The 27,786-nt window shown below is 40.3% G+C and overlaps 1 protein-coding gene and 1 non-coding gene across 2 annotated transcripts; both read right to left on the bottom strand.

The window, feature by feature from the left end:
- Positions 1 to 81: 81 nt before the first annotated feature.
- DDX52 (DExD-box helicase 52) lies at positions 82 to 25,123 on the bottom strand. The gene is made up of 15 exons (XM_049771676.1): positions 25,037 to 25,123; positions 23,468 to 23,660; positions 21,929 to 22,059; positions 20,062 to 20,247; positions 19,781 to 19,924; positions 17,495 to 17,606; positions 15,118 to 15,190; positions 13,864 to 14,067; positions 12,223 to 12,313; positions 7,834 to 7,956; positions 7,358 to 7,508; positions 6,865 to 6,940; positions 5,071 to 5,142; positions 4,354 to 4,446; positions 82 to 631 (listed from the first exon to the last, which is right to left on the bottom strand). Exons 1-15 carry the CDS (start codon positions 25,121 to 25,123, stop codon positions 532 to 534), a joined length of 1,836 nt encoding a protein of 611 aa, XP_049627633.1. The 3' UTR covers positions 82 to 531.
- LOC126030693 (small nucleolar RNA SNORA24) lies at positions 13,606 to 13,735 on the bottom strand. Its single transcript, XR_007503157.1, has one exon. It is a non-coding gene; the product is annotated as a small nucleolar RNA SNORA24 (small nucleolar RNA).
- Positions 25,124 to 27,786: the final 2,663 nt, after the last annotated feature.

The following is a 27,786-nucleotide window of genomic DNA, read 5'->3' as shown; positions in this document are numbered from 1 at the left end:
TGGCCAAATAATCCATACTTCTCTGGCCCTTTAAATACAAGTCACAGAACTCTTCATACCACACAAATTGAGCAACATTAAAACAGAGCAGAAGTTTTTACTCGTTAAATATGCAACTTCTTGTCCATCTTTAAAAAAAAAAAAAGGTGAGGTGGGGTAGGATGGGAATATAGGGATACCCAATCTTAAGGCCTTTCTTGGATATTTGGTTCCAAGTGCCTCTCCATAGCACAGTATCACACTTTCTTCATCCTTTAAAGGAAAACACTTAAGAGTCCACAACTGAATGCTGTTATTTTCTTTTTCAACAGCTTTTGTTCTTCTATAAGAAGTATCTCTCTGGATTCAAGCCACAGAAATATCAATGAATGTTATTTCCTTCATTTATACAATCACTTGAAAGTCACCTACAAATTTACAAGAAGCACTGATAGTTTAGGATCTATTTTCATCAGTCCCATGTTCATGTAGATGATTCCAAATGTTTGATAAGACTTGAAGAATTCCATTAAAGCAACATTTGTGCATGAGTCACAAACTGTTCTTACTGTCTTTTAAAGTTTTTTTTTTTAAACTTTTGTCTTTAACTGCTACTTTCTTCTTGCTGTTTTTTTGACCAGTGGGTTTTTTCCTGTGACAAGGAAAAGAAAGATGAATCAGAAATTCTAGATATGTGTACTTCCAAAAGACTACTTTTACTGAAAATTATCACAGAATCATGCATCTGCGGTACTAACAGGCATTAGACATGGTTTCTCCTTTAAAAAACCACAATCACCTAAGACATCATAACAAACTATACAACATGGTACAAAAGACAGTTCTGGACCCAACTTTATGACTATTTAAAATGATTGTTAGATATTTTATTATGGATTTTTATGTACTAACTCAGGCAAGCTTCCTAACTTATAAAAAGGATTCTATTTATCCTAACTTTACAGATGAAGAAAATGAGGTAGTGGGTGAGGGATTTGCTCATCATTACAACACTATAATAAAAGTTAAACATAAGCCCTGATAGTGTGACAGTCTTTTTAGTTTGGTGAATGATGATTATTTTACAAAAATAAAAGAGTATAATCAATGTTCCAAAATATAGTGTAATAAAACAAAATTCTCACATGTGTTTCAAGTCATTTAATCCATAACCAACTCCAAGTGTAGAGCTGATATTATTTACATAGTCATTTCCAATTTATAGAAAAGGAAAGATGTCTAAGGGAGGTGAAGTGGCTTGTCTAAAGTTATAAAGTTAGGTGTCAGAATCAGTTGTTCTAGCTCCAAGTCTCATTTTCCCTATAAATAATGAATTGAGCTGTAGTACTTGAAGTGAGGTTCACTAGGCAACAGGATAGGTTCAGGTTGGTAGTTCAGTTGGAAAGCTGTGGCTGAAGACCTGGACTAAGAGTTATTAGCACCAGAGGCTGAGGCTCTAAGTATGGATGAGATCATTTGACTGGAAAATCCCCATCTACCTGGGTAGAATGTTTCATCACACCAGAGAAAACGGTTTTGGGAACTCTAATCTTGCCTCTATTTCAAATTCTTCATTATTGGCAAATTTGCTTTAATTGAGATTCTATAAGATATACCTAATCATTGACATAATAAGCCAAGATGCATTCAACATATCCAGTGTCAAGCTAGTAAGGTTCACTTCCAGAGATTCTCCCCCATTCCCTAGGCCCTGCTTTAATATAATACATGTTCAGGGCATTTAAACACTAAAGAGAAAATTTTGTCTTAAAGCAGTGTTTAGTCTGCTGCCCAATTACCAATGCAAATCAAACCCACATAATTATACAATTGTATTTACAGAGATCATTCTATTAGAGTATTCATTCAATTTGCTCTATTTAACAGTCTTAAAATTCCCTGTTACAGGGGCTAGAGAGATAGCACAGCGGTGTTTGCCTTCCAAGCAGCTGATCCAGGACCTAAGGTGGTTGGTTTGAATCCCGGCATCCCATATGGTCCCTCGTGCCTGCCAGGAGCTATTTCTAAGCAGATGGCCAGGAGTAACCCCTGAGCACTGTCGGGTGTAGCCCAAAAACCAAAACCAAAACCAAAACAAAAAAATTTCCTGTTACAATTACATTTAGTGGGAAAATAAAAAGAAAGTTTATTGAGACACTGCGTCTCACAGTATCTGTCAACAATCACTGGCCTAAGTGTCACCCAGAAACAGTTGCCACACAATAACAAGTTAAAAAGGCACATAACTGATTAAGATATTTAATCTTTTAAATGAGGGTTTATATAAATCTGTAGCATTTATTTTCTTTAAATTATTAAGTGTAGGGGCCGGAGAGATAGCGTGGAGGCGGGGTGTTTGCCTGGCATGCAGAGGGATGGTGATTTGAGTCCTGGCATCCCAAATGGTTCCCCTCTCACCCAAGCCTGCCAGGAGTAATTTCTGAGGAACTCCTGAGCACCGTCGGGTGTGACCCAAAGACCAAAATAAATAAATATTGAAAAAAAGGGAAAAGGGAAAAAATTATTATTAAGTGTAAAGAATGCACTAAAGCTTTATGACACTTCGTATGCTCTATATACTGAACTGAGTGTTTCTTTGTATAGTCAACACAAAATGTCAACGAAGACTAGTTCCACTTCAAAGGAAAGTGATTTCCAGTTTCCATGCCTTAGTTCATTTCATTTCTTCCATATGCCTAAGATTTTCCTACCCTTAAAGATAGGTCTGCTACCCTGAAATTTCAGTAACCACTCCATGATTGTTTTTTCTTTAAACTTCTATTTTACTTAAAAACTGGGGCTGGAGAGATAGCATGGAGGTTGTGCATTTGCCTCCCACGCAGAAGGTCGGTGGTTCGAATCCCTGCATCCCATATGGTCCCCTGTGCCTGCCAGGAGTGATTTCTGAGCATAGAGCTAGGAGTAACCCCTAAGTGCTGCCGGGTGTGACCCAAAAAACAAAACAAAACAAAACAAAAAAACTATTCTAATTTTTCCATGTATGCTAATTTCCTTCCCTTAGCTTCAGGAAATGAATTGCATTTTAATTAAAAAAAAATTTTTTTTTTGTTGGCCTCCCTTGTGATGCTCAGGGGTAACTTCTGGCTCTGCACTCAGGAATTACTCTAGGCAGTGTTCAGGTGATTATATGGGATGCCGGGATTGAACCTGGTTGGCCATGTGCAAGGCAAACAAAACACCCTACCTATTGTACTATCTTTCCAGCCCTAGGAGTCTCATTTTATATCATATACCTGTTATATGATACATATGTATGATACATACATACATACATACATACATACATACATACATATATATATATACACACCTGACTACTATCTAGTATGTTTTTTTCTTAAACACCGGCAGCACAGAGGGGTTACTCCTGACTCTACGCTCAGAAATTGCTCTTAGCAGATTCAGGGAACCATATGGGATGCCGGGATTCGAACCACCGTCCTTCTGCCCTACCTCCATGCTATCTCTCCAGTCCCACACTCCAGTATTTGTAAGAATAGTAGATACTTGTCCTAATAGTTAAATGTATGTAAAGGGCTACATCCCATATATGTTCTATGTTACTAATGCAGTTTAACTCTGTATAATGATGTAGTAGAAAGTGTAGTGGTATTCACAATTATCTTACCTTAGTCTTATCAAAACATGTTGCTTCCTAGTAATACTGAACAAGATAGACGTGTGTTGGCTTAAAAAAGAAAACCTTATGCTTTAAAGTTCACATCCTCAGACACACCAAACATGAGTCTGAAAGCTCTGCTGTATTCGATCCCAGGCACTGCAGCCAGGTATGTATAAGCTACAAAAAGGGCTAACTTAAAAAAAAAAAAATCCTGAGGCCAGCGCGGTGGTGCTAGAGGAGGTAAGGTGTCTGCCTTGCCAGCGCTAGCCTAGGACAGACCGCGGTTCGCGGTTCGATCCCCCGCGTCCCATATGGTCCCCCAAGCCAGGAGCGACTTCTGAGCGCATAGCCAGGGGTAACCCGAGTGTCACCAGGTGTGGCCCAAAACCCAAAAAAAAAATAAAATAAAATAAACCAAAAAAAAAAAAAAACCCAAACCTAAGAAGCCAGAGTGATATAACAGTAGGTAGGGCATTTATTTGTCTTGCATATCTCCAACCTGGGGATTTCATAATAATCCTCAGAACACTGTCAGGAGTGATTTTTGAGTGTAGACTCAGGATAAACCCTGAACAAGTTTCCAAATCAAAAGTAATCCACAACTTTACTTCTTTATTCCCCAATGAAGTAGTTCTGTCACTTCTATTTTTTAAAATTATATACTAAGGAAAAAATGCTTTTATAACTACTATATGACAATGTCAAACCATAATTTATTACATCATACTTACTGTTTTTCTTTAGCTTTTTCTAAGAAGTATTTTGGTGTTGTACTAATACTTGCCCTTTCCAATGGCTTCTTAATCATTTTTTTCTTTTGTTTGCTGAAAGTTATAAGAGAAATATATTAAGTACCAGTTAACCTAAAAGAACTAAAAATTAGTCTTTAATCTATTTTTGAATCATAGTAATACTGTAACTACTTCAGCCTATTACCATAATACTCAGGGGTTACTTACGGCTCTGTGCTTAGGAGTGTCCTCTGGCAGCTGGGGGAATGACACCAAAACATAGAGCTGGAAATAGCCTCTGAGCACTGCTGGGTGTGGACCCCAAAAGCAAAAGCAAAACCAAACAAAAACTAAAATGTTAATTTTCAAATATGATAAAACTGACAAGGATATATAAATAGTATTCACTGACATTTAAAAGATTCATATTTTAGGGGCCGGAGATAGCATGGAGGTAGGGCATTTGCCTTGAATGCAGAAGGACAGTGGTTCAATCCCGGCATCCCGGGACCCCGAGCCTGCCAGGAGAAATTTCTGAGCACAGAGCCAGGAGCAACCCCTGAGTACTGCTGGGTGTGACCCCAAAACTAAAAGGTTCATTTTATCTTAAGATGTTTTAAAAGTAGTAGCATTGGTGCTAGAACTATAATATATAAGAATATAAAAGCAAAAAGATGGAATAAGTTCCAGAGGTTGGGTGGAAAATCAAGATTGTACCTTAGCAGTTTTTGGAAACCCTTGATGTATTCTGGTACAGGACATCCAGCCTGCTGTATTACATTGGCAACACTGAAAATGGATCCACAGATATAAATTTGCATAATGGCAAACTGATTCTTATGTATTTAAACCCTCTATATAATACAAGATAAAATAAAACACAAGTTCCAACCCTAGCTAGTAAAGTGTTCTGATATATTATCAATCATCATAAGAAGTAATCACATTGAAATTTAAAGAAACAGACACTAGTGTTTCTGCTAGACTAAACTCTGCACTAACACGTAATTTTAGGTTAACAGCTATCCCTACTCAACATTCATCAAGTCTAGTTACTTAGCCCAAGAAGGGACATTGAGAGAAACAGGTCATACTGAAATTTATATTGCTTAGTATAGGCCTGACTTCATATTAAGCATTTTATGTCTACTTAATCCTCACAGCAACACTTTGCAGTAAATAACACTGCCCTATTTCCTACATGGGAAACTGAGATGCGTGGATCTTCTGTGATCAGGGTCATCAGGTTTGTATAGCTGAGCTGCTGTGGAAACCTAATTTAGTAAATATAGGCTATTGGAATTTACTCCCTCCCCTATACATGCACACATGGGGGAAACCAAGGATGACTGGGCTAAAGTTGAGATGGCACAAATCCATGTCTTTACGAAAACTATAAACAGAGCAAAGCACAAAATTCAATTTCATGTATTAGAAATGTGAAGTTTATTTAACATTATGTAATATTAATATTAATGTAATCTATAATATTATATGTAAATGTATATAACATTAATTATCACCAGCCTGAAATAATATAGGCAGCCAAAATGCAAGAAACTCAGTTGCTAGTTAAAATCTATGATGAAAGGTTAAATTTAGACTCAAGATTCTATAAGTATAAAACTTGTATGTATAAAATTTGAACAGTTTTTCCTGGAACTTAATATAGAACACCATCTGCCCCTAAAAGAAATGGGAAGAAAATAACTTTGACTGGACCTAAGAGTCTTGTGGGGAGGAATGGGATGGGACACTTTTTTGGAGAGGGCGGAATGGAGAAAGGGTTCGTTCTGAGTTCACTCCTAGCAGTGGTTAGGGGAACTATATGGAGCACTGAGGATCAAACATGGATTGGTCATATTCAAGGGAAGTCTTACCCTTTGTTCTATTTTTCCAGCCCTAGAGGTTAACTTTAAACACTTCAAGAGGATCTGGGGTATACTCACTCACTTAATAGCAAGCATGAGCCACCATATTTAATCCCAATGCCATGATAATAAGCTGCTTAATAATAAGGTCAGTTCCAGCCCCTGTGTGGGACCCCAGGTGTCATCATGGAACATAGATCTCCAGAGTAGTGCAACTAAACTATGACCCCACTCTGTCCCACACCCTCCAGCACGTGTGTGAGCATCACAAAAAATCCTAGCAAGCAGCACAGCACAACCAGAGATGTCACTTTAGCCCTGGTGGAGGTCTGGGGAGGAATAGGGAGAGTGAGAGGGAAGGAAAGGGAAAGAGAGAGAAGTGAGGAAGGGAAGAGGGAAGGGGGGGAAGGAGAGGGAGAGAAAGAGAACGAACTAGAGAGCAAAAACAGAAAACAAAAGGAAGCCCCATAATCCAAATGAGTGAGTAACACAATCAAGTAAGTGAATTCATGTCATGAGAAAGAGACCCTGTCTCACCTCAACATAAAAGCAGGAAGATGCAAAGTTCAGTGATTTATATATGTAAAAACATATACATATGTAAGACAATCTTAAAATTAAGCTATTTTCCCCAATGTACCTTCTTAATAATGGCTTATCATCTTCAGTGAAAAATGTAACAGCTTTTCCCTTATGCCCAGCTCTTCCAGTTCGACCTAAAATAAATCAGACCATTAAAATACACTTTTAAGGAAGGAACTTTCAATAGTCACATATAAAATTGAATTTTTTTGAAGGGAGGGATTGGGGGTGAGTTAAGCCATTCTCAGCAGTACTGGGGGGACTATTTGCAGTGATGGAGTGCTCGCCAGGGTCACAGCTGAAAAATCCGCAAGGAAAAAAGTGCCTTGCTTTCTGTGCACCACTGGACTTTTCATAGCACTAAAAAAAGTACCATATCTTCGGAAGGAATAAGTTAGCAGGGACACAGGAGCGACTTCTGAGCGCATAGCCAGGAGTAACCCCTGAGCGTCACCGGGTGTGGCCCAAAAACCAAAAAAAAAAAAAAAAAAAAAAAAAAAAAAAAAAGTTAGCAGGGACTGAGAAGAGGGCAAAGAAGGGAGAAAACTCACCTATCCTGTGGATATATTCAACGGAACTGGTAGGAAAATCATAGTTGATCACCAAGTTCACACCTTTAAAATCAATCCCTCTGGCAAGCAAGGCTGTACAAATAAGAACCCAGATCTTTCCAGCTCTGAAGCTCTGGACCGTGTTATCTCTCTGGTTAAAAGAACATATTAAATCATTAAATATTTTAGTGCCACAGAAATAGAAAAGAAGTCACTCATAAATTTTAGACAAGCATTTTTGTTTGCTTGTTGTTTAATTTTGGGTTCACATCTGGCAGTGCTCAGGGTTTACTCCTGGCTCTGGGCTCAGGGATCACTCCTAGCCATGCTTGGGGGACCATATGGGATGCTGCTGATTGAATCTGGAGAGCATGCAAGGCAAGTATGCTACCAGCTATGCTTCTTTGGCCCTTCTATCAATATTTTAAAATTTAGTAATTAAAAAAATTATTTTCAAAGTATAAACTTTATCTTACCTGTTGTTGAGTTCTGTCTGCATGAATAACATCCACGTTAATACCTTCATATATGAGTTCATGAAAAAGTTCTTTTGCCCTTTCAATGGACTGAACAAAAACAAGAACAGGTGGATTGAAACCCTGAAAGAAAAGCAAAAAACATTAGTGTACCACTCTGTGATAAGTACAATTACACCATTTTAGATTTTAGATTAAAAATCTACTGCAAGTCAGTATACTTTTCATATTCCCGAGTTTGAGACCAGCATTTAAATCTGCCTTCATCTTCCCCACTTAATTCTCTACTGAACATAAATTTTAATTTCCAGTATGCTGATTTCAGTAATTTTAACTAAAATTTCACATATTCAGTGGTGCTCAGAGCTTACTTCTTGCTCTGCAATCAGGCATCACTTCTGGTAAGGATCAGGGAACAATACAGGGAGCTAAAGATTGAACCTGGATTGGCAGAATGCAAGAGAAGTGCCCTTCTTTCTGTACTATCTCTCCAGTCCCTCAATTCTTTACAAGGACAGATACTCACTACTCAAAATAATCTTTATTCTACTAAAATTAAAAGAACTCACTTATTGTAATTATAAGTATATCCTTCTACTGTGTCCAGTTTAGTCCTTGCTTTTTAATTATTTCAATATAACCTATTAAATAAAATTTCATACATCAACCGTCAACTCAAAACAGATAATTTCTACTATTATGAATTCCATCCCAACCCCACCCAGCTTTCTTTCCATTTCCTTTAGCTTGAAACCACACCTTGTGGTGCTCATAGGATGTTCCTGGCTCTAGGTCAAGAGTGACTCTGATAGTATGCAGGGGACAATAGGTGGTGAGGGATGAAACCAGGGACCCCATCACAATTGCATGTGAGGCAAGTGACTTCCCTCCTGGTACTATTTCTCTGGTCTCAGCTTTCTTTTTTATCCCTTCTTCACATTAAAACTATTAATGAAACTAAGATATCAGCACTTATGTGCTGCTAAGCACTATTTGTGTATTAGATGAAAAGTACTAAAAATTAATTCTAAAACAATTCTATAAGGTAGGTTATTATCATTCCCATTTCATTGATAAGAAAGCTGTGAGGGGGCCAGAGCAATAGCACAGCAGTTGGGCTTTTGCCTTGCAAGCAGCTGACCCAGGAAGGACCTAAATTCTATTCCCAGCACCCCAAAATTAAAAAGTTAAAAAAAAAAAAAAAAAAGAAAACAGAAAACTGTGAAGTAGACAGATTAATCTACTTAAAGCTACGTTTCTGATTCAAATTACGTAGGTATGGCCAGAAAAAAATGTCAGAAACCAAAAAAAAACTTATGTAGTCATTCTTTTTTGGGGTGGGGGAGGGGATTGGTGCTCAAGGGTCACTCCTGGCTCTGCGCTAAGAAATCACTCCTAGCAGTCTGGGGGGACTATAATGGGATGCCAGGAATCAAACCCACGTCCATTCAGGGTCTGCCACTTGCAAGGCAAACACCTATCGCTGTGATATCTCTCTGGGCCCCAATGGTCACATTCTTTTTTTTTGTTGTTTTTTGAGCCACACCGCTCTCAAGCTGCATGCGGCTCCCAGCCAAAAAGAATGCAGCTCTTTGCCAAGTTTGGATTTTGTTCTGCTGCTTCTGAGGGCCCTCTGAGGAAAGATCTCCCAGCGCATAGTCCAGCCTCTAGGCTGCATGATCCCATCTCCCATCCCTTGGAAACAACTGCACGGGCCAGCGAGCGTGCGGGGACGGACACACACACACACACACACACATACATGTTGGGACACATTTTGCCGTCAGTTCTTAGTGTGGAGGACGCAGCACACCCTCACCATCACTGCAGGATTTTTACCCTCACTCAAAATGGCAAAATGCAATATGTGTTTAATATATTATTGTTAAAAGTAGATGCTTTTGTGTGAGTGTTTGTTTTGGCAGGTCATTGCGTGGTGTGGCTCTCTGACTCTCACAGTTTAAAATTTTGGCTCTTTGTTCGCCGCCCTGGTCTAGTGGTTTCTTCAGACTGACCAATACTCCTATCCAAACTGATCTTTAATTCTCAACCTAAGACTTTAGCCTTAGGTAGTAACCTGTTCATTAAACAAATATTTGCTCATTTCTGACTTAGATTTCACTACAGGTGCTCTTTCTGTCATTAATTCTCTCAGTTTCTACCTGTTGATTCCCTTATATAGTAGCCATACACATAGAGAAGAGGATGAAAATGGGTTGGAGGGAGCCAAGGTGAGTCCCAGCAATGCTAAGCCCAGAGGTGTGAGCAAGGGTTAAAGCTCACAGGCCCAATAGTATTGGGGTGCCACCAGGGTCACATCCAGTGATACTTGGGGGATGAGGTTCCTGCAGTGCCAGGGACAGAATTCAGGGCCACACATACACATATGCTAGGTTCTTTGTCTCTCTAGGTCCCTGTCTACCTTCTCATCCCACAAATCCTTCAAGACTGATCAGTTACATTTATTCTATAAGGCTTTCCCCAACCAATTCAATTAACTCAGATAGTCACATTTTGACTCAGAATCAAAATACTCTATGGTCTTTTGTAACACCTGATCATAAACCATAGTACACAAGTAAATTTAAATCATCCTATAAAAGATTACATTCTAGGGGGAGGGCTTGGGATTTTTTTTTCTTTCTTTTTTGCCATGTTGAGAATCAAACCCAAAGCTACAAACATGCAAGGCAAGTGTTCTAGCACCAAGCTACACCTCTGACCCAGGATTCATAGTTTTATTATTAACCCTTGCCCTCATCCCTCAGTGTTTATTTTTGCCTTGAGGGGTAAGAGGGTTCCCTAGTGTGCTGTGAGATAGTCTAGTGTGCCATGAGAAAAATTCCAATTTCATCCATAACATGCAGCTTCAGCTCACAAATAGACCAATCATTAGATTATTTCACAATAATTATAAAATAATTTGTGTTTATTTGATTCCTATTCAAGAGAATTATTTTATATATAGTCAATATAGGCACAAAGTTAAATTTTTTTTTTTTTAACATTTTCTAATGGTGGTGTGCCTCGTGATTTTTTTTTTAATGAAAAAAGTACCTTTGGGGGCCGGGAAGGTGGCGCTAGAGCTAAGGTGTCTGCCTTACAAGCGCTAGCCAAGGAACGGACCGCGGTTCGATCCCCCGGCGTCCCATATGGTCCCCCCAAGCCAGGGGCGATTTCTGAGCACATAGCCAGGAGTAACCCCTGAGCGTCAAACGGGTGTGGCCCAAAAACCAAAAAAAAAAAAAAAAAAAAAAAAAAAAAAAAGAAAAAAGTACCTTTGGGGGCCGGGCGGTGGCGCTGGAGGTAAGGTGCCTGCCTTGCCTGCGCTAGCCTAGGACGGACCGCGGTTCGATCCCCCGGCGTCCCATATGGTCCCCCAAGAAGCCAGGAGCAACTTCTGAGCGCATAGCCAGGAGTAACCCCTGAGCGTCACAGGGTGTGGCCCAAAAACCAAAAAAACAAAACAAAACAAAACAAAACAAAACAAAAAAGAAAAAAGTACCTTTGCACAAGAAGGTTGAACACTGCGACCTAAGCAGTGCTCAAGAAGTTTGGAGTCATTCCTGGTGCTAGCCTTGAAGCTATACTAGCAATACTATACATTGGGTACAATACTAGCCTTAGGGCTGTACCAGTCCAGGAGGGTTAGGGGATCATGAAGGCCATTCCCAATGGTGCTAGAAACTGAACCCAGTGTCTCCATATGCCAGGCATACATTTCAGTGCAATCTTCCTGGCCCCTCATCATTATTTTTCTTTATTATTTTAAAAATAGAAACACTGTAAATTACAAAGTTATTCATGATTGTGTTTTAGGCATACAATGTTTCAAAGACCAGTGTACACTTCTCTACAGCAATGTCCAAACTTTGCTCAATGATCTACATTTTCATTAATGTTCTAATTCCATAAAAGAGGGATGGGAAGAGGAAGGGAGCATATGTTAAAAGTATCTACTTATACAGAGAGACATATAGATATAAATATTTAAAAAAGAAAGCTCAGTTCTTTAAGTAAGTCTTTTCCTAGTATACCTGAATTAATGTCATTGGGAGGATGGGTTTAGGCCACAGCTGGTGGTGCTTCGTTGGTTACTTCTAGCTCTGTGCTCAGAAGGCTTGGGGACCATATAGAATGCTAGGGATCGAACTTGGGTCGGCCCTGTGCAAAGTAAATATGCCCTCCCTGCTGTGCTATTGCTTCAGTCCCTAATAACATATTCTAACTGGCTCACATGGTTTGGCTTAATTGATGTGCCTCGTAACATTTACCACTGGATTACTAAATATGATACTGAAATAGTACTCAGTCCCAAAGTGTAACAAAAGCTTTGGTGAACATCATAAATATTCAAGACAAACCTTTTTAAAAAACCAAAAAACAAACCTTTTTAACAAGCTCCCTCATTGCCAGAAGTTTTCCAGTTTCAGACCCAACAAAGAGAAGTTCTTGTTCTACAGTCTCTACTGCAGAATTCCTGAGAAAAAAACCAAACCCAGAGTTATTCTCCTCACATCAAAACCCAAAGCTATTTCCTTCCTCTCACGTCACATAAACAGAACACACAAAGCCTTAATAGATATCAACTTTTTTTTTTTGGTTTTTGGGTCACCCCCAGCAGCGCTCAGAGGTTACTCCTGGCTCTACGCTCAGAAATTGCTACTGACAGGCTTGGGGGACCATATGGGATCCCGGGATTTAAACTACCATCCTTCTGTATGCAAGGCAAATGCCCTACCTCCACGCCATCTCTCCAGCCCCCAGATATCAACTTTTCTGTTGTTAATATAAGGATTTAATTATTAGTATTTTGGTGTGAAGTTATACTACTCTAATTATTTTAAAAAAACTGTTTTTCCCCCTAATTTATAAAGGTATTAATTATATATGGCTCAACATTTCTGTATTTTTTTGGGTGGGCAACACTCAGCAGTGCCAGGAAGCTACCCTGAAGATTCTCAGGAGCCCAGCAATGCCGAAGATGCTCTACTAGCAATGTACCTTAGGTACAGTACCTGAACTCCTGACTTCCATAAGAGTTCTTGCCTTTCACCTAACTATCTACCTGGTTAAACTTTTTTTTATTTTTTTTTTTGGGGGGGGGGGGAGTTCATGCCTGGCAGTGCTCAAAGATTACTCCTAACAGTGCTAAGGGGACCATATGGGATGCTAGGGATAAAACCCAGATCAGCTGCATGCAAGGTAAGCACCCTACCCACTGTACTTATGTGAATGAAAAAACATAATTAAAGCATGACAATATGAATACCAATATGACAAGATAAAAATCTCCCGTGGTTTATTCTAAAATAGAAAATCATTGATCAATTTTTACTTTCTGGGGGAGATATCTCCACACTTGGGAGATGTTTGGGGACTTCATCCAGCTTGGTGCTCAGGGGACCATTCAGTGCTGGGGACTGAAGCAGAACTTCCTATAAGATATGTACTCAGCTTTTGTGCTTTCTGCAGCATTTTTTTTTTTTTTGGGTGGGGGTTGCATCCAGTACGTTAGAGAGAGAATCCAGGACTTTACAGGATAGCATGCACTTTGCACATTAATCTATGTTTCCAACCTTCAGTTTTTCCTCCAAAGAATGTTTTTTATTTTTGGTTTTGTTTTTTACCAATTTTACAGATCTAATCTGAAAATATATAAACATATGTACCTTTTCCCCATCACTTTAGCAACAATCCTTTTGTCTGTAATAGATGAATAGTAGATGTTCACCCCACAGCCCAGCACTCCCTAAAATTTGTGGAATCTTGAGATGTCCCTTGTGCAAGTCAGAATCTGTTACCAACGGAACGGTACAGCTTTGCCAATCAACAAGGACTTGATCTTCCATGCATAGGAAGGGAGACTGCCACAGTCGTCAGGTCCCATAGACACATGGATTAAAGAATGTTTCTTTCAGTAAAATGTTCTCCATTATTATTCTTAGGTCAAACAAACCTATTTCTACAAACCTAAGCAAATAAAAAAAGAAATAATAATTTCTTTGGGATAATGCAGAAGAATATTACCTTGCTCCAATGGATACAGAAACGACATTGTCCAGATTAAGTTTGCACCACTGCTCAACATCATATGCAAAGGTTGCACTGAACATAGCTCTTCTGACCTTGTGGGAGGTGCAGGCTAGGAAAATAGATGCCAGCTGTTCTCTAAACCCAGTTTTGCCATCTTCAAACAGCTTGTCAGATTCATCTACCACCAGCCATTCAACACTTCAAAATAACAACACAACATGTGGGTATTAAAGATTTCATAAGATGGATACAAATAAAGAAGTCAATCCTGACACTATTTCTCAGAGCCATTTATACCAAATATAGTAATAAAAAGGCATAAAAATAAGAAAAATAAAAGTTCTATTTCATGGGGCTGGAAAGATAGCACACAGCAGTAAGGTGTTTGCCTTAGATGCAGGACAGTGGTTCAAATCCCGGCATTCCATATGGTCCCCCAAGCCTGCCAAGAGCGATTTCTGAGCATAGAGCCAGGAGTAATCCCTGAACACTGCCGGGTGTGACCCCAAAACAAACAAAACAATACAAAAGGTTCTATTTCATTAGCCTCAAAATTATAAAGTTCCATTAAGAATCAAGGTTCAGAGACCAGAGCGATAGCACAGTGGTAAGGCAATTGCCTTGCATGCGGCCAACACAGAACAGACCCCGCTTTGAAACCCAGCATCCCATATGGTGCCCTGAGCCTGCCAGGAGCGATTTCTGAGCGCAGAGCCAGAAGTAACCCCTGAGCAATGCCAGGTGTGGCCCAAAACAAAACAAAAATCAAGAGTCTTATGAATTGTGCAAATTTTATCAGGATTGTTCAAAGATGTGCAAAAGTCTAGATGCAATGCTGTAGTACTTATCAGAAGCTGTTACTTCTTTTTTTTTTTTTTTTTTTTTTTTTGGTTTTTGGGCCGCACCCAGTAACGCTCAGGGGTTACTCCTGGCTATGTGCTCAGAAGTTGCTCCTGGCTTGGGGGACCATATGGGACACCGGGGGATCGAACCGCGGTCCGTCCAAGGTTAGCGCAGGCAAGGCAGGCACCTTACCTTTAGCGCCACCGCCCGGCCCAGAAGCTGTTACTTCTTTCCCAGACCAGATAACTGGTTTGCTCTCATTTTAAGCAAACTACTATTTTCAGCACCAGGATTTAATGACGCTGGAAAAGGGCATGCTCTAAAGGGCATTAATACAAGCAATTGAGGACAAAACAATCACTCAATGAACAACAAACATAGAAGGCATTAAAATATTATCTGTACCTTGTCAAATCTATTCCTGGTGGATCTTGCTTCAATAAGTAGATAAGTCGATTTGGAGTTGTCACAAGAATATCTATTAAAACAACAACAAACAAATAGACTTTCCCCTCTTTAACCAGGGAATTTATGCTCCTGAATTAATAACCCGAGGCAGGGAGCAGATAGAAAAATTATACTGAGTGACTTCACTGAATACTTGATTTGAAATGAGAAATGTTTTCTAAACATTGAAGCAAAACATTGAAGACAGATTTCTTATACTTAAAAGAACCTACCACCTGATACTTTATTCTGATTTTCTAGAAATTCCAAAATATCCCAGTTATAACTGGATATACCTATTGAGAAAAAAGTTCCAGGCCCGGAGAGATAGCACAGCGGTGTTTGCTGGGTGTGCCCCCGCCCAAAAAAAAATTCCAACACCTAAACCTATCATTATAACTGGTAATGTATAATCTTCTACCCTTGAAGAAGCTATCTCTTCTAGAAAGAATTCTATACTAGTAGAAACACAAACATTTATTAGTAAGCCAACATATGTGTTTGTTCTGGGGCCATACATGGTAGTTGCTCAGGGACTACTACAGGTACATTGCTCAGGAACTATGTAGTGCTAGGAATTAAATCTGAGCCTCACACATGTAAAGTATATGCTCCATTACTTTGAAGTCTCTCCCCAGTTCTACACTTTTTTTTTTTAAATCATCAAAGCACAAATTGCTCTAAGTTTTGTTTTTTTTTTTTTTTGGTTTTTTGGGCCACACCCGTTTGACGCTCAAGGGTTACTCCTGGCTATGTGCTCAGAAATCGCCCCTGGCTTGGGGGGACCATATGGGACACCGGGGGATCGGACCGCGGGGGGATCGAACCGCGGTCCGTTCCTTGGTAGCGCTTACAAGGCAGACACCTTATCTCTAGCGCCACCTTCCCGGCCCTAAGTTTTTTTGTTTGTTTGTTTGTTTTTTTGGGCCACACTCGGCTGTGCTCAGGGGTTACTCCTGGCTATCTGCTCAGAAATAGCTCCTGGCAGGCACGGGGAACCCTATGGGACGCCGGGATTCAAACCAACCACCATAGGTCCTGGTTCTAGATAGGCTGCTTGCAAGGCAAACAACGCTGTGCTATCTCTCCGGCCCCTCTATGTAAGTTTTAACTTAACTATATGCAGAGAATTTCAAGAAGAAAGGGAAAGTTCAGAAAAAACTTTCATTCCAATATGGTCCTTTGATCCCTACCAGGAGTAATTTCTGAATGCAGAGCCTGGAGAGACCAGGTGGTCCAAAATTTAAAAAAACTTTTTTAATTAAAAATTAAAAAGTATAGGAAAGTATAGGCACAGGGATGGTGAGATAGTATGGCGGGTAAGATGCTTGCCACACATGTGGCCAATGTGGGTTTAATCAACAACAGCAAATAACCCAGATGATTCCTTGTACTTGGCCAGGAGTGATCCCTGATCACAGATCCAGGAGTTAAACTCTAAGCACAGCTGGGTATGGCCCCCAAACAAAATATTTAAAAAAAAAGAAAAAAGTACTGGCATACTAGGGATGATCCAGTGTCAAAGCACCTGCTTTGAAAGTGTGAGGCAACCAAATTTGGATCCTCAGTGCTGCCTACATACACAAAGTACAGTTTCAGTGGTACTGCTATGTGGGATCCCAGTGCTACAGCTGATTATACAACTTCTAGACCACCAAATTAAAGTGCCCAGTGCCTGGTAAGAATCCCAATCAAGTGTCTATGAGACTAGTGGTCCATGCAACAACAAAAGAAAAGGAAAGAGGGGTCAGAGAGATAGCACGGAGGCTATCTCTACCATGCAAGGGCATTGCCTTGCATGCAGAAGAACGGTGATTCGAATCCCAGCATCCCATATGGTCCCCTGAGTCTGCCAGGAATGATTTCTGAGCATAGAGCCAGGAATAATTCCTGAGCACAGCTCGGTGTGACCAAAAAACTTAAAAAAAAAAAAAAAATTACAAGTATGAAGTAGGGTTCCCCAACCTCAGCATTATTTACACTCTGGTCCAGATAAATTCATGTTGTAGGTGGCTATAAGGTACATATAGAATGTTCAACACATCCCTACCTCCTCTATCCACTGCAGATTAGTAGCCTCTTTCTCCAGTGGTAACAATTTTAAACGTCACCAAATATTGCCAAACATTCTTTAGGTGAATGATGAGGTGATGATAGAGGGCAACACTACCTCTGTTGAGAACCCTTATTTAAACGACTGAGGCAAGTAGAGATTTGTTTTTAGCTTCACTGAAAGTCAAGATAATTATGTACATGACTATATTTTAAAAACTTGGACTGTAGTGACTTCCAGATATCATATATGCTTTCTGTATTTTACGCATGAATCCCTTACCAAATTTCTTAGAAGATTTAGGTCCAAATTTCTTGGCTGCCACTGCTGCTTTGTGTATCATGTGTATCCTAAATCCTGTTCCCTCAGAGATTTTCACCAGCTCTCGGTGAATCTAAAAAGGTAGATGACAAAAACATTATCTAGTAAATATCTAGATAAGATGAATAGCTTCTTTTTATTATTAACAAAATAAATATATTTCCAACCCTGATTATCTGGAATTACACAAGCAATAATCTTTACATTAACCTAGAATCTCAGTATTTCAGAACTTCAATGAACAATCAGATTTAGTTTCTTCAGTTTCTTCAGGCCTACTAAACTATTCCAAGAGATAAAAACTAAAATCTATAGGCTACAATGTCTTTTAAGGTTATTATAAAACTACTTCATACTGGGAATGAATTTTCTTTTAAAGGGGCCGGAGCGATAGCACAGTGGTAGGATGCTTGCCTTGCACGCAGCCGATCCGGGATGAACTCAGGTTCAATCCCCTGCATCCCATGTGGTCCCCGAGTAGGGCAGAAGTGATTTCTGAGAAGGGCCAGAAATAATCCCTGAGCGCAGCCGGGCATTACCCCAAAACAAAAACATACAAGGAAACAACCACTGCTGGCATGGATACGGGGAGAAAGGGACTTTCATTCACTGCTGGAGGGAATGCCACCTAGTCCAGCCTTTCAGGAAAATAATATGGAGATTCCTCAAAAAGCTAGAATTTGAGCTCCCATATGATCCAACAACACCATTCCTAGGTATTTACCCTAGGAACACAAAAGCACAATATAAATGTGCCCTCTGGACCTCCTGTTCATCACAGTACTATTTACAGTAACCAGAATCTGGAAACAACCCAGGTGCTCAACAAAAGATGAGTGGCTAAAGAAACTGTGATACATCTGCACAATGTGTCGTTAAGAAAAAAAAATTAAGGGCCTGGAGAGATAGCACAGTGGTGTTTGCCTTGCAAGCAGCCAATCCAGGACCTAAGGTGGTTGGTTCAAATCCCGGTGTCCATATAGTCCCCCGTGCCTGCCAGAAGCTATTTCTGAGCAGACAGCCAGGAGTAACCCCTGAGCATCACTGGGTGTGGCCCAAAAACCAAAAAAAATAAATAAAAATAAAAAAATTAAAGTCATGAAATTTGCTTATACATGGATGAACATGGAGAGTATTATGCTGAGTGAAATGAATCATAGAGAGAGGGATAAACATAGAATCTCACTCATCTGTAGGATATAAGGAAAATAAAAGACAGTGTGAAGATGGTATCCTGAGAAAATAGAGATGAGGATTAGGAGGTACAGTTCATGGTAGGAAGCTTACCACAAACAGTGGAAAGTGCCGTTACAGTAGAGAAGTGTCTACTATGAAAGGGAATGCCAGCACCCCTTTATTAACTGTAGTGCACACTTCAGTGTCAAAAAAGAGAGAGAGGGGGCCGGGGCAGTGGTGCTAGAGGTATGGTGTCTGCCTTGCCAGCGCTAGCCTAGGACGGACCGCAATTCGATCCCCCAGCGTCCCATATGGTCCCCCAAATCAGACCACAGTTCGATCCCCCGGCATCCCATATGGTACCCCAAGCCAGGAGCAACTTCTGAGTGCAGAGCCAGGAATAACCCCTGAGCGTCACCGGGTGTGGCCCAAAAACAAAAAAAAAGAAAAATTAAGAGAGAAAGACAAGTAAAATACCTGCCCCAGAAGCAGGTGGGGAGGGTGGGTGGGAGCATCAGAAAGGGTGAGGACTGTTGACATTGGTGTCAGAAAATGCGCAACGGTGAAGGTTGTTGTACAGTATGACTGTAACTCATAAACAACTTTATCTTTGGAAAAATAAACTAGTATGAACAACTTTGTAACCATGGTGTTTAAATAATAATTTTTTTTAACTGACCAGGGAGTTCTAAATTTTTTATCTTGCACTTCAGTTAATCCTGGTTCAATCCCTGACACTGCAATATGATACAATGACCACTGCTAGGAATTATCCCTGAGCATTGAGCAAAGTGTAAGAAATGATACAGCCTTACTAAAATAAACAATTTAGTTAAAAAATAGTTCAGAGTTGGGGCCAGAGTGATTTAAAAAAAATAAAAAAGGAATGAACCTTTACACTTTCTGCAACTTTAAACTTTAAAAAATGTTTAAATTACTCTCAAATAAGATTAATATCTCAAAAACTTATAATATTGTATAGCAAGAAGACGTACTCAAATTTCTTAAAAAAAAAAATGAGAGCCAAAGCAAACAAACAGCAATCACATCCTTTTAAACTGCAGGTCATACCTGAGTAGCAAGTTCTCGTGTTGGTGAGATAATCAGAGCTCTGAAGCCTTTATTTTCTGGTTGTTTTAGCTGCATTAAAATAGGAATGCTAAAAGCCAAAGTCTTTCCAGATCCAGTAGGAGCAGAAGCCAGAAGTTCTCGACCCTAAAATCAAGTATATTAAGTAAAAGGGAAAGTATGTAAAATAAAGAACTCATGGAAGGTTTTCTTTTAAAAAAGAAAGAGGAAAACAAACAAATTACGAAAGAAAAATTAGAGGCATTCTAAAACTGCATACTCACATGGAGCATAACTGGAATAGCCTGCATCTGGATTGGTGTAGGTGTCTGAAAGCCTGCACCTAGAATATTCTGAAGCAGTTGAGAACTGATTTTATATTCCTGGTCAAGTTGCTGAAACGTAGCAATTGGGTCAGGAAGATCAGTTCCTTGAACATGAATTTTGTGTTTATTTCGGAAGAAGTTTATCTGAAAAGTGAAGTAAAGAGTTCACCGTGAGAGGCTGGAGCAATGGTCCTCAAACTACGGGCCTCGGGCCACATATTGTATTTATTTCCATTTTGTTTCTTCACTTCTAAATAAGATATATGCAGTGTGCATAGAAACTTATTCATAATTTTTGTTTTTACTACAATCTGGCCCTCCAACAGTCTGAAGGACAGTGAACTGGCCCCCTGTTTAAAAAGTTTGAGGACCTCTGGGCTGGAGTGATAGGAGAGCAGGTAGGGTGTTTGCCTTGTATACTGCCAACTTGGGTTTGATCCCTGGCACTACATATGATCCCACAGGTGCTACCAGGAGTAATTTCTAAGTACAGCACCAGAAGCCCTGAGCACTGCTGGATGTCACCCCGCCCCCCCCCCCAAAAAAAAACAACCCACAAACAAAAAAAGGACAGGGCTCTGGCTCAGCAAGAGCCTCACTTCTGACAAGGGGGGAGGGGATCTTCTGTCTATAAGGCTCAGGGGACCATATAGTGCAAGGATCAAATCCAGGTCTCATACAAACATGTACTCTACCTCATACAGTACTCTTTCTTCTCTATCTCTCCCCAAGAAAATATTTTAAACACAAATCAACCTTAAAATTTGACCAAATAGGGGCCGGAGCAATAGCACAGTGGTAGGGCATTTGCCTTGCATGCAGCTGACCCAGAACAGACCTTGGTTTGATCCCTGGCATCCCATATGGTCCCCCAAGCCAGGAGCGATTTCTGTGCGCATAGCCAGGAGTTACCCTTGAGCATCATCGGGTGTGGCCCCCACAAAAAAAGACCAAATACAAAATAGCACTTTTTTTTTCCTCAAAGAATTTTTCAACTTAAAAATTTCTTTGCGGGGCCGGGCGGTGGCGCTGGAGGTAAGGTGTCTGCCTTGCCTGCGCTAGCCTAGGACGGACCGCGGTTCGATCCCCCGGAGTCCCATATGGTCCCCCAAGCCAGGAGTGACCTCTGAGCGCATAGCCAGGAGTAACCCCTGAGCGTCACCGGGTGTGGCCCAAAAACCAAAAAAAAAAAAAAAAAAAAAAAAATTTCTTTGCTTTAATTTTTTTTTTTTAGTTTTTCGGGCCACACCCGTTTGATGCTAGTGCCTCTAGTGCCACCTTGCCGGCCCCTGCTTTAAAATTTTTTATCAAAGTAACATCTCGATCACTCCAACTCACAAAGTCTAAACAAATGTAATGCGATTTATCTTTACAAACCACACTTACTTTTAACTTAAATAAACTATGGACAGTGAAAAGTTACTAGGTCAAAAAATTAATTAAGGGCTGGAGCAAAAGTACAGCAGATAAGGGCACTTGTCTTGCATACAACCAACCCAAGTTTGATCTCTCTCATCCCATATACCTGAGAGCAGAGCCAGGAGTAACCCCCTGAGCATTGCCGGGAGTAGACCCAAAACCAAAAATTTTTAAAAAAGGGAGAGGCAAGAGAGAGTACAGCCTTACACATAGACAACCTCGGTTTGATTTCCAATACCACATATGGTGCCTGGTGCCCCACTGGGAGTGATCTCTAAGTACAGAACTAGGTCAAGACCTGAGTACTTTGGGGTATAACAAAAACAACAACAACAACAACAACAATAAAAATTAAAGCCACTACCACCAACAAAAACAAAAAAGTTAAATGAGGCATTTTTCTTACCTTTTCTATTCTGAGATTTTCCAACTTTCCTGAAGTTAGTTTAGTTTCTTTTTTAATTTTTTTATCTTCTATCTTTGCTTCCACAGATGATATCCATTGAATAGTAGACTCTTCTTCTTCAGGAATAATTTCTATATTTTTGACATAAAAACAAATAAAAAATTTCAGTGATCTTTGAGCACTGTGCCAAGTGCAGCTCAAAAACAAACACAATGCAAAGATTTTAAGTGTAGCAAATGGAGCACAGCACACTCAAAACAAAATACCAGGCACTGGAACTACAGGATGAAAAGTATTCTGTGCACACAGGGGCCACAGTACAATCCCCATCACATCAAGGTGGCCTCAACTAAACCTTGGCACAAGAATCCCTGACACAGAAATTAGGAGTAGGCCCTAAAAGCTGCTTACTATGGGCCCCTCATCCCACCAAAAAAGAGAAAACACAAGGTTGATACACCAAAATCAAATAGCAGGAGGTCTAATAATTGGAAGAGAGGCAAGTTCCAAGCTGGTCCATTACATTACTTCACAACTGTTACCAACACATAATCATATTCTTTTTTCCCCCCAGTAATATCAGCATAATTTTGTTTTGAGATGTTCAAGGCTTATTCTGAATCTAAGACATAGGGATCATTCCTGGAGAGGCTGAGTAGGGGCACATGCAAGGCAAGGGCCTTAACTCCTATAGTCTTTTTGGCCTTAACACACTAAGTAAATAAGCCTTAATAAAACTTGGAGGTGAAGATATAGACAGGTTAGGTGCTTGCCTAATAACTAGTAACCCTTGATTGGAGACACCACATATGGTCCCCAAAACACTGTCAAGAGTAAGTCCCTGAGCACATAACCAATAGTGAGCACCAAGAACAGTCAGATATGGTCCAAAAATCAAAATAAGAAGAAAAAGTGGGAACCAGAGAAATAATACTGCAAGTAGGGCAATACTGCAAGTAGGGCACTTGCCCTTCATGTGGCTCAATCCCTGGCAGCTCATGTGGTTGTCCTAAGCACCACAAGGACTGCTTCCTAAGTGCAGAATCAGGAGTAATCAGAGTACCACCAGGTGTAGCCAAATCCCCACCCCTACCTCTCCCCACAAAAAGAAACCTAATGCTTGGAAAGCAAAGCAAATAGCATAAAGAGCAAGATAAAGTTAGCAAATAAATTAGAAAAATATGATAAAAGAAGTGATACATGATAAACATCTACGTGTACATCTACAAACGTAACATGCTGAATATACAGATAACTTCCTAAATATATAATACATAAAAAACTTAAAAAGACCAGAGTGATAGCATAGCGGTAGAGCATTTGCCTTGCATGCAGCCGACCTGGGACAGATCCACCCGGGGTTCAATAATTACTGGCATCCTGTATGGTCCCCCGAGCCTGCCAGGATCAATTTCTGAGAGCAGAGCCAGGTGTAACCCCAGAGCACCGCTGGGTGTGGCCCCAAAACAAAAAACAAAACAAAACAAAAAAAACTTAAAGAGATATAATGAAGGAAACAAACAGAAATCAAGCACTAACCTGAAGACATCTTTTTCCTCCTTTTTTTGTTTTGTTCCCTCTTCCTTTCAGTAAGTTGTTCTTTTTCCTCTTCATCTTGGGATTTAAGTATTGCTGATGTGCCAGACTCTCCTGGAACTGATTTCTTGTTTCCAAAGAAGTCCAGTCTCTGAAGCACCTCTGATGAATCAAAGTTGTATTTCCTTTTCCCAACCTAAGATCCCAAAATTATATATGAAATCTATTGACTGGAATTGCTTTCATCCAGGCAGGTTTGACAGTAAGTAATTTAACATCTTACTCTTTCACCAAATATTAGTGTGGTTAACAAGGACGGTTGGACCAACAGAATCCAAGAAGGCACCTATCCTTCCTGAGTTCAAAATAATAAAACAATAGAATGAACACTTATATATGCTTATCAGCACCATGATATCTATAGTTCATATCTATCTGTGTATACATTAATTTCAAGTAGATGTCTAGGTATATTAGTTAATTGTTAGTCTCTGGGCCACACCCAGTGATGCTCAGGGACTATTCTCAGGTCTGCAATCAGTAATCACTCCTTATGGTGCTCAGGGAGCCATATGCATTGCCAGAGATCAAACGTGGGTCAGTAGCTGACCTATCTCTCCAGCCTCTCTAAGCATATTCATACCCATTAAGTGTCCTTCCTCAGTATTCCAACAACTCTGTGAAATAAATAGCAGTATCACACATGAGAAAATTAAAAAATTAAGTTAAATAATTTAACATGGTCTCAAAAATGGTAGTTGGTAGGTCAAGGCTTTGGAATCTTTAAAATAATCAGACTCCAGATTTCAAACTCTGTTTGGGGTACCACTCCCAGTGATGCCCAGGGGTTACTCCCAACTCTGAGCTGGAGGTGATGGGAACGTTCCTAGAGGTGACATGATGGGAGACAACCTGCCAGCAATTCAACCTGGGCCTCCTGCATGCAAAGCACGTGCTCCAGCTCATAAGCTACTTACTATCTGCCCCCTTTAATTCTTTAACAATTCGAGCACACAGCCAGCAAGAGAAAGTAGAAACCTATATATCCACCAGCCCAGCTAGCAAGGTTCACATGAAAGATCTTCCATAATCATACACAAACTTCTTGCTTTACTGTTCCTGCTTCAATTTGTTTCGAAATCACACCCGGCAATGCTCCAGGGTTTCGCCTGGCTCTACTCTTAGCAATTAGCCCTGGTGGTGTTCTGGGGGTCCATAAAGGATGCTGATGATCGAACCCAGGTGGTCCATGAGCAAGCCAAGCTGCTCTTACCCACTCCAGCCCCAAATGTCCCTACTTCTAAACCCAGCCATCTCCTCGGTTACCTAACAACAAAAAGAATAAAAACACTGTCCACTAAATCAAATACATGCCAAGCATGGAAACAAACGATAGTATATTTGCATGTATCCGTGGTCAAGTCCTATCCCATGGGGCTGGAAGGATGTACAATGGTTAGGGCGCAGGCCTTGCACGCGGTGAACGCGGCTTTGTTTCCAGCACCCCATAGGGTCCCCCAACTCTGCCTGTTCGTACCCAGCTACGGGGACTTCAGGCTCGGTGGAGCGTACCTGGAATCGCGACGCGTCCGCCGAGAAGCGTCTCACGTCGAACCTGGCGCCCGACCCCAGGCGCCGAAAGAGATCGTGAGCGTCCATCTTTACCCAGAATGCACCGCGGCTTAATTGCGCCTGCGCGGATGGTTTCTGTCCCACTGAGTCTGCGCAGAGGTCACCCTCTCCCGGAAGTTGGACTAGGCCTTCGGTGGATGGCTAGGAGCTACTACTAGACTGTTGTATGGGTTTATGGTCTCCTTAGGGAGCAGGGCGTTGGGAGATGGGCAGTTCGGTAATACTGGGAGCAGTTCTAGGAGGTTGTCGGTGGATCATACATGCAAAAAGAAAATAAAAAAGAAAGAAAAATTCAAGGTCTTTTTTGATGCAGGACATGCATATCAATTTTTATGGATACTTGGTTAAACAAAATCCCCCCAAATTTGTCCTCTCAGGAAATTTAGGTCATAGTGGGGATAGATACATTATTAATAAATAATTTCCCAGAGGAAATTAATTTATGTAACTGAAGTTGGGGAGACTGTTTTTCAGGCATGGCAGGTTTATTTTGATGACATTTTTTTGGTGCTAAGAAAATGCAGTCAACGGGTGGCTGTTAAGAATAAATTTATGGGCCCGGAGAGATAGCACGAAAAACCAAAATAGGGCCCGGAGAGATAGCACAGCGGCGTTTGCCTGCAAACAGCCGATCCAGGACCAAAGGTGGTTGGTTCGAATCCCGGTGTCCCATATGGTCCCCCGTGCCTGCCAGGAGCTATTTCTGAGCAGACAGCCAGGAGTAACCCCTGAGCACTGCCGGGTGTGACCCAAAAACCAAAAAAACAAAAAAACCAAAATAAATAAATAAATAATAAATAAATAAATAAATAAAATAAAAATAAAAAAAATCATGTCATTAAAAATATTTTCTACTTTTTTTTTCGGGCCACACCCGTTTGATTCTCAGGGGTTACTCCTGGCTAAGCGCTCAGAAATCGCCCCTGGCTTGGGGGACCATATGGGATGCGGGGGATTGAACTGCTGTCCTTCCTTGGCTAGCATTTGCAAGGCAGACACCTTACCTCTAGCGCCACCTCACCGGCCCCTAATAATAATTTTCTTAGCATGCTTATAAAAACAGGAAAATTTGAGGCCGGAGAGATAGCACAGCGGTAAGGCGTTTGCCTTGTATGCAGAAGTACGTTGGTTTAAATTCCGGCATCCCATATGGTCCCCTGAGCCTGCCAGGAGCAATTTCTAAGTGTAGAGCCAGGAGTAACCCCTGAGCTCTGCTGGGTGTGACCCAAAAACCAAAACAAACAAACAAACAAACAAACAAACAAAACAGGAAAATTACAAGTCAGGATCACTATCTGGAATCTCTCCCTTCTCCCATTGTCCTTATAGGTTTTCGCCAATTTTCTCCTTCATCCCTCAGATATGTATATGTGAGCTCATTTGTATGTCTTAATTTTCCCTTTCTGAGTGTGGGAGGTTGGGAGGGGTGTGAAATGGCTGAGGATAGAGAATCTTGGGAAGAGGTGGCTTCTATCTTGTACCACTGCTGCCAGGAGAAATCTCTGCACTAAATAGGTTGGATGAATAAATGAGCGAATGCATACAAATTACTGTCTGATACTGAAAGTGCTTTTGGTCTTTGGATTTTTGGAGATATTTTTGTAAACAGAAATATGCTGTAGAAGCTTAGTTTATTAATAAGCTAAATTAATAAATTAGCCTATGGTAAAATTGTTTTGTAATATATCCTTTTCCTTAATGTTTCTTAGAATCTTGATAATATTTCTGTATATAAAGAAACATTTTGGAATAAAATCTCAAATAGGAATTTAATAAATATTAGTTTTATGTCTTAGTCCATCCATTTGCAATACACTTCTCTCTTTCTCAATGGGGCTACCCTTATAAAATAGGTAGCTTCTCAATTCTATGACTTTGATTTCTATTTTTTTTTTCTTGCAGTGCTAGTGGTCTAACCCAGGCCCTCAAATGCAAAACAAGTGTTCTACCACTGAACTAACAATCTGGCCTACAACAGTAGAGTTTTTTGGGGGGCGGGGGTAGGGGTTGGCTACAGTGACTGTGTTATTGGATCACTTCTGGTGTGGTTTGGCTAAACATATATGATGTCAGACATCTTAACCGGGTTGGCTGGGTGCAAGGCAAGTGTCCTACCTGCTATATTATCTTTCAGCCCATAACGGTAATTCTTGACCCTAACACTTTAGAACCCCTGAGAAACTTAAAAAGCAAATAAAATTTGGTCCTACACTCAGAACTTTATGCTAATTATTCTGAAGTAACTCTCTGATTTGTATGTTTAGAATAAGTTTTCATTTGATTCTAATTACAAAGTTAAAAATCATTGCTAGAATTGCCTTTATAAAGGCCAGGTAGTATCATGTTACTTCTCTGCTTATAGAACTCTCACCATTTGGGACAGAGCTATAGAACAGCTGGTAGGGTACGTACCTTGCATGTAGTTGACCTGGGTTTTATTCTCCAGAATCCCATATGATACTCTGCTCAGAGCCAAGAGTAACTCCTGAGCATCTCCAGGTGTGGCCCCCTCCAAAACAAAACAAAACACTCAATCACCAAACAAAAACAAAATTCATGATTTCTGAATCTGATCTAAATCCCAATAGTTTGTATGGCAAGCCTGGTAGTAATTCTCAACACCCTCAGGTATGTGACCCAACCCTATTACTTATAGATAAGTGACTATGGAAAAAATTTAGTTATCTCTA

The sequence above is a fragment of the Suncus etruscus genome, chromosome 1 (genome assembly GCF_024139225.1).
Source record: "Suncus etruscus isolate mSunEtr1 chromosome 1, mSunEtr1.pri.cur, whole genome shotgun sequence".
Lineage (NCBI taxonomy): Eukaryota > Metazoa > Chordata > Mammalia > Eulipotyphla > Soricidae > Suncus > Suncus etruscus.
The sequence above is the reverse complement of the archived record's forward strand: the minus strand, read 5'-3'. Positions and strand labels throughout refer to the sequence as shown.